This window comes from Fragaria vesca, linkage group LG6 (genome assembly GCF_000184155.1).
Source record: "Fragaria vesca subsp. vesca linkage group LG6, FraVesHawaii_1.0, whole genome shotgun sequence".
Taxonomy (NCBI): Eukaryota; Viridiplantae; Streptophyta; class Magnoliopsida; order Rosales; family Rosaceae; genus Fragaria; species Fragaria vesca.
This window is the reverse complement of record NC_020496.1, coordinates 17,178,846-17,186,770: the sequence shown is the minus strand read 5'-3', so window position 1 is coordinate 17,186,770 and position 7,925 is coordinate 17,178,846. Positions and strand designations below refer to the sequence as shown.

The 7,925-nt window shown below is 37.8% G+C and overlaps 1 protein-coding gene across 1 annotated transcript; it reads right to left on the bottom strand.

The window, feature by feature from the left end:
• Window positions 1-658: 658 nt before the first annotated feature.
• LOC101308395 (GDP-mannose transporter GONST4-like) lies at window positions 659-2,290 on the bottom strand. The gene has a single exon (XM_004303217.1). It carries the CDS (start codon window positions 1,905-1,907, stop codon window positions 861-863), a length of 1,047 nt encoding a protein of 348 aa, XP_004303265.1. The 5' UTR covers window positions 1,908-2,290; the 3' UTR covers window positions 659-860.
• Window positions 2,291-7,925: the final 5,635 nt, after the last annotated feature.

Genomic DNA, 7,925 nt, shown 5'->3' with positions numbered 1-7,925 from the left:
AGTGACCAAAAAAGTATAATTGATATGCTTTTATTTTATGATGAACAACTAAACCTAATGTGAGTTATCAAAAGGTCTGCATTCACACTGGTATGCGCAATGTAAAATATATAAAACACAGAACTTAAACACATAAATTGACTCCCAGCCACCTTAACTGGAACCTACAACTAAAAAAAAAAAAATTAATTCATAAGACTCGATGCAAAATCCAACTGGTTCTGTAGATAAATAATAACACATTCAAATCCACACAGTACTCATTTAATCACATTACATACAACAATGCAATCCTAAACCTTAACCTCATAAAAGCTATAAGTCCTCCTATCGTATCTAAAGATGCAAATCAGGCTGCTGTCTTCCTTTTAATATAGTTGCCATCGTTCGTAGCAATGAAATGGAACTTTTCCATTTAGAAGGCAAAAGAGCTGTGCCTCCCTACTCGATCAAAAGCAACCATTTTGACAGCTAATCATCAGGAATCTTTTTTACATATACAAATTCATCAAAGCTCTTTTTCTTCTCAGTTTATTTCTGTTCAAATTCTATTAAATTCAATCCCACTAATGACATCCATCGGACCAAGCAAACAGACACTAATAAGCAACAACCAAATGCAGTACAAATTCAGGAGCAATTGCAGAACAAAACAATACATGTTGAACTAAACCAGCAGCTCTTTTAAAGGTGTAGTTCAGAGAGTCTAGTGACAAAGCAGCTGTATTTCTCTCAGATATTAGATTGTAACATCATACTTGTGCATATAAATATAACCCCTAAATCAGTCTTTAAGATAATCTTCAAAGATACAATACCTCTTCAGCAGCTAAAAAATGATCATGCAAAGATAGGAATTCTCATACAATAAGTTTACCAGAAACAGCTTTTCCTTGATTTTCATCATCAAAGTCATCACCCTCATTCTCACTGTGAGTCTGCTTAGGCACTACTGATTCACCCTTTGATGGGGAACTGCTAGGTCCAGTTACGGATTGCTGATAAAAGACACCACCAACGATTGTCATTAGGAGGCAGACCAAACCAAAGGGGCTGGCATGCTTATCCCATATCATCACATTGATAGCAACCGTAAGAAACTTGTTAACAACACCAGTCACTGTAAACGCTGTTGCAGAGACTGCCTTCCTCGCTGCAAACCCAAAAAAGCTGATGAGCAGACCAAACACACATGACAATGACACTGCAAAGAATGCACCAGGTGCAAAGAAGTTCTCAGTCTTGGATCCCAAAGCAGCAAACACCTCAACATACTCCCCTGTGATGATCCAGAACGGTGGAGCCATCATCAATGACAATAAATTGTTGTACAACACAAAACCCCAAGTGTTCAGCCCGAGATTCGTCACCATATGCTTAATGTACACCATCTCAGTTGTAATGGTCACCAAATAGGCAAACGCCCATGAATAAGCAGTTAAAGTGAAACCATTATCAGTGGCCACATACCCAACAGCTCCCCCCAAAATCACCAACAAAGACAGAAACGTAAGCTTTGACGGGCACTTCTGGTTCCTAAACACCGTATCAGCCAGCGCAACCAAAATAGGCGTACACGACCGGAACACTATAAAAGTATCCACATTGGCATGTCGAAGCAGATTAGTATTGGTGAAAATGGCAAGATAAAACACAACAGCAGCAGGCAAGAACTTCTTAGCCGTTTCCCATGTGAATGCATCATGGTGCAAAAACCCCAACTTCCCCAAAACCCAAACCCCCAAAGCAGAAGTGAGGTACTGCAGAGCGGTCAAAAGACCAGGGTAGTTGAATTTGGTGATGGCAAACTTGTTTATCACAGCTAACAAGCTAGAACAGAGTGCATAGCCAATGAGAAGACTACTAGTGGCGTAGTACTGCTTAGGATCAACTCTAATCGCAGACATTGTGACTAACTAAAACACCCAATTCAAAATTCAATACCAAAATGTTGTACAAGAAGTTCAACAATCTCAACGAGCTATAGAGACAGTGAAGGACTGAAACCCAGGAAGGTAAATGAGCCAAAATGAAAAGGGTAAAGCTTCATAGCAATATCTGAGATGTGGGTATTGACGATTCAAGCCGATCTAGTATATAGAACTCATAAAAATTGAATCTTCAAATATATATAAACTTGGAGAAGAGAAATGGTAAATCACCGACAGGTTGAAAAGCTTGGATCTTTGAACCCGAATCGAAGCAGAGGGACGAGCTTGAGATCCAACAGAGAGATTGGAGAATCGAAATGGAGACTTTAAAGGCCTTGCAATGCAGATTTGCAGAGGATGAATTGAAATGTGGCGTTGATTTGGTGGAGATATAAGAGGGAAGTGAAACGGCAGCGTCTTGGGTTTGGTCTTAGTCGTGTAGGCGTCAGTGTTTGATATTAATATGATCAAAAGCTAAAGATTTGTTATCATATTCCACCGTCAAATGAGAAAATGTAAACAAAAACAGAACATAGATTTTTCTTACCCTCTTATTGTGGCTTTGAAAGGCGAGGAAGACCAAAAAGCCAAGAGAGAAGGGATCCCGTAACACATAGCACATGAAATTCTTCACAAATTTGTTACATTGGTCAATAAGCCCATGTGTTCTTGATCCATCCATCTTGGCATGAAACAAATCTCTTGTATCTTATTGTAATTCATATCTAAGTTTGTGTGGACTAATTAAAATTGCCCTACTCATCGTTATTCTTGAAGCTATTGCAAAGAAAAATTTGTTTTCAAGCTTGACATGATGCGTATATGAGAGTTCGAGAATTTAGTGGATATGAGTGGGTTATTAGTGACTCTTGTTTTTATCGTTCATAAGTTCACATGTTCCGTTAAGAAACCACCATCCCTAGAGGAACGCGCCTCAACCCTAAAATTCTCTCGACGCTCAACATGAACGCTCAGTCCCCGCCATCCTTCGTTGTCGTGGCGGCCTCGTCTCTGGTGTGCCAGCAACCTCAAAACCCTCTTTTGCGTCAGTTCTCTCCCATGAACACCCCCTTGGTTTTCCAATTGACGATATGCAGTTCAATATCATTGATGATATGCAGCGAGTATGGTCCATGGGTCAGTTTAATCCGGGAAACTTGAGATTGATCAAGTGAATTCTCCCCTATGACCTACAAGAGTACTTATGTGCAGGTTTGGGTCCGCTTATGGGACCTCGGTTTTGGGTATTAGGATCACCAAACTCTATGCATTGGCATTTCTAAATTGTTTAAACAGATACATGTGACGTGATGTGATCACTATCAAGGGGCAGACATAACCTTCATTCATAGATTTCGCACAAAAAAGAACTACATGGATTACCTATCACATGCATTGATCTATCATATCTAAGCGGCACAGCCATCATTATGCACGGTGCTTGCCATAAGAAATCATTGCTCAGTAAACCCTAACTGGCTGATATAATCAAAACACCTTAGAGTACCTCTAGCAGCTTCATTAAATCTTGAAATTTCTCTACTTTGGGAAAAGAATCGGTTGTTTTGTTCTAACACATCGATTTCCTAAAATTTTCTCTAAAATGGGAACAGAGAAAAAACCAAATTTTCCATATTTACAGCAAACTTTATAATTTTAGAAAATGATTTGGGGAATGATCATGAAGTATCTAAATTAGAGAATTTGTTGGGGTTGTAGAAGAATAATTGCTTAAAATTTTGACTTTTGCTTCCTTAAAATAGAGAAATTATAGGGAAGTTGTTGAAGATGCCATTAAGAACAACAATGGTGGATATATAGCGCAGCTGGGAGAGGCCAAACAGACAAAAGCAAAAGGTTCTTCATTGCTATTCTAGAAACTTTTTACTGGCTGAATTTTTTTTATCCCACAAACTATTTTACTTGGTCGAGTCTCTACTAATATAACGTAGTGGCAAGTTGAGATCTCGAACCAACCCCTCAACCAAAAGGGTTGCATATTCTCTCCGCCATGTCGATGTCATAGTTGTTGACCAAATTAACGGCATAATTAACTGCCTTCTCGATGTCACGATCAAAGTTAAAAAAAAGTTACATATTTACTAGAAAACAAAAATATTACTCACCGAAAAAGGATTTTTGAGTTTTAACTGTAATAACTAACTAGGAAAAAAGTCATACTTGATAGGGCAATTGCATTGGTTACTTTGCTTTTCCTCCACATTTGTCACACCCCAACTCGAGTAAAGGTCTAAGTTCGAGTTAAGGCATGAATCGCACTCTAATTACAGACAGTTTATTATCCGTAATTAAAATGAGATAGATATCGTAACATGATGTAAGAAACTACAATCTTTGTACCTTTATTTAGATTACAAGCCTTATAAGAAGGCGCACTTATAGTACACATGCTTAAAACATTTACAAACAAACAACAAACAAACTAGCATAGCTTTTCTTTTCAAAACGTCCATTCTTTATTCAAGCCTTATTTTACAAAACAAAACATGAAAGCCTTAATTTACATATAACACTCTCTATGCTTCACGAACACCACCTGCAAGGGGTTTGATGAGGGGTGAGCAATGCTCAGTAAGGCTAGTTAATATATGAATAAAACATGACAAACAAACAAACATGACATATCAAGAATGCATGGATGCAATATGAACTCAACTTTCATCCCACACGTCACTTCACCCTCGAATATAATTTCTTCATTTGTTAGTCATCTTGTTATACTCATGGTCTCCCGATCCGCAACCCGATAAAGATCGTTTTATCGACGTCCGCCACCGATGGGGCATATATTCCCCGAATTTGTGCACGTGTGGGCTAATCATAGATCCCGAGAACAACCCATGAGGAAACTCAACTACACAAATAGTTTCCTAATTAAAAAAATCTATATATTCCCAAACACTCATTCTCCATTTCACCTCCAACCTCACTCGTTTCCCACCAATGTCATGTAATACAGATTCAAGATAAGAACAACATGCTGTCAAAATAAACATATCATAATCGATTCAAGATCTCAATATCAACTGACATTTAATTCAATTCATATCAAACAACTCAATGTCAAACAATCTAAAATCACATATAAATCCAATATCAAACAAACAAACAAGAATAGCATAACTAACAACAACACAAAATACCCCATCAAACCCTACCTCGATTTGCACAGCACAAAGTCGAGCTCAAACTTCACATCTCACACTTGTGGATTGCCAAGATCGTCTCCGGAATCTTACCCAAAAGGTAAAGTACATACAAAGAATGATGAGCTAAAGTTAGTAACTATGTTATAAGTAATATACAAAAATAAGAAAACTATTACTTTACTATGAAACAGAATTTAAATAACACTTGAAGCTATTTAAAGAGCTATTGAAAAGTAACTAAATCAGCTGCTAGAGAAACTGATTTAAAACTAAGTTCCTATTTCAGCTTTAGAGGTAAAAAACAGTGTACAAGATGCCGTCTTTAGCTTCAATTTCCACCTACTAAACTCCAACTAAAATTACTGAACCCAAGCCTATTTTACATATGGTATTACAGGCTTTAAATACAGAGTTTAAGTTTTGAAAACAAAGCCCTTGATAGAAAGTTATGGTCTTGCAAAGTTGGAGTAAAAATCTGGAAACTCAGAAATTCCAGTTTTTGCTGAGTCTGCTACTGTTTTTGGAAAGCTAATTATCATACCAAATGGTAACCAAAACCTGTGAAATTTAACACACATAATGATGGATAAACAAGGTTTACAAAGCTACTTTCAGATTTCAAAACAAAGGCCTGAGCTGAATGATATCATGCCTCAAAGTAGGCAAGAAAATCAACTTTTCTGCAGAGTTCTGAAAATTTACAGCAGGAATAAAACTTGGTTCTTGGAGCTTTAATTCGACTTTTGAAGTAGCAAAACATGTTCTAAAGCTTCAGAACGAAAAGGAACAGATTTCCAGAACATAGGACGATTTTAAACATAACCAACGGTTGAAACAAAATGATCCAAAATTTGATTTGGACACCCAAACTCAAGAACCATGTTCTTGAGCTTCAACCACAACGATTCCAAACAACAACATCTGATTCGAATTAGGATTCCTATCTATACAAGTCTAAGAATTCGAAATTACAAACCATAATAAAACAAAGTTACCATATTGATACTCAAGACATAGAATCAAGAATCAAAATAAAAAGTAAGTACTCTATCTAATCATAGGAACTGAATTTGAAATTGCTAAAAGGTGATATAGATTTTATTTTAGACAGAAACGAATTGGAAAGGGTTTTCTCTCTCTCCACAACTCTCTCAGTTTCTGTTCTGCCCAAAATCTCTATCTGCTTCTCTCTAGTTGATTTGGTCGAAAACTTAACCGACTTTCGATCTTTGGCTGACTTCACAAATCTCCTCCTATAGGCTTAGACTAGACAACTACTCTCTGCATATCTAACTATTTGACACCTCCTGCTTGCTTCCTAACTACAAGCAATTGTTTAAAAGAAAACTAAGAAAGGCTGCTGCGTTTGTGTTTCAAAGAGAAACGCAGCTCAGGTGTTCAATTTTTTTATTTTTAGAAAACAAAAGTAACATGCCTCAAAAACTTAATAAAGCATAGATTAATACTAAGTAAACCAAATTAGCTACTTTAGGATGTTACAACATTAGAACACATTTCTTATCGGACTATCCACTTTTACACAAACCCTCCGCCATAATGATCACAACTATGGCCGTTGCGCCTACTAAAACTAACCAAGCTTAACAACATCCATGATTGACATTTATGTGGAGTGTGATCAGTCAACTGAAGCGTTAAAGCTCTTTGATAAGATGGAGATGGAAAATGTGGATCCTAATGAGGTTACTTTGCTTAGTGTTTTGACAGCATGAGGGATGGCGAAGGATTTGGAGACTACAAAAAGGGTGCACCGGTGCATTGAGGACTATGGCTTAGGGTGCACCGGCAAAACCCTAAGTTAGATGTACTCAAACCCTAAGCAAAGCAAAACCCAATGGTAACCGAGTAGAGAACGCACATAGAAGGAGAAGAGGAATTTTACCGAGCAGGTGAGAAGGAGGAGGAGGCCGGGTGGTGGTCGGAGACAAGGAGGTCGGGTGCTGGTTAGGATTGTGGATTTACGGTATGAAAAAATTAAGTGTGGGGGACTAAAAATGACTAAGTTTTGGGGGATGAGTCAACATTATGTTGCACAGACACTTATGAGGGCAAAGTGTTGGAGTGCTCGACACGACACGACACGCCCCGACGTGGTATCCGACATGCCACGTGAGGTGTCAGAGATGTTGACTTTTCCGACACAACCCGACACTTTGACCGACACATCATGTAATCATCTGACACGTCACGTCAACAATTTCAATTAAAAAAAACATAAACCCAAAAGAAAAACTACCACAGTCTTTAATAATATGATATATCCCTCCTAGTGAATGTTTAAACTCTAATAGTCTGATCTAGTTTGTAAACAACAACTTAATCTCCCTTTTTCCACTTCAAATTAATCATTGTGTTTCCTAATCTCCATTCAATTGCAGCGTCTCTTTGCTGATAACCGCATATGGTCTCAAACTCATGTTTTTAGTATTTTTTTATATATTAAAGTACATAAATGTATTAATTATTTGCCGTGTTCAAGCCGTGTCGGATCTTAGATTTTTTAAATTTGCCGTGTCAGCGTGTCGCGCGTTGTTGTGTCACCGTGTCAGTGTCCGTGTCCGTGCAACATAGACACTATCAGGACAAGCACTTTAACCGACAAAAAAATTTCGTCGGCCCATTAGCTTAATTCGTCGGCTAAGATTTCGTCGGGAAAAGGTCGTCGACGATGACTTTAGCCGACGAAAAAAAATTTCGTCGGCTATAGTCCCACAGTTTAGCCGACGAAAAACATGTCGTCGGTTTTTTTCCCAGACTTTAGCCAACGAATAATCAAGATATTCGTCGGCTAAACCTTATAAAA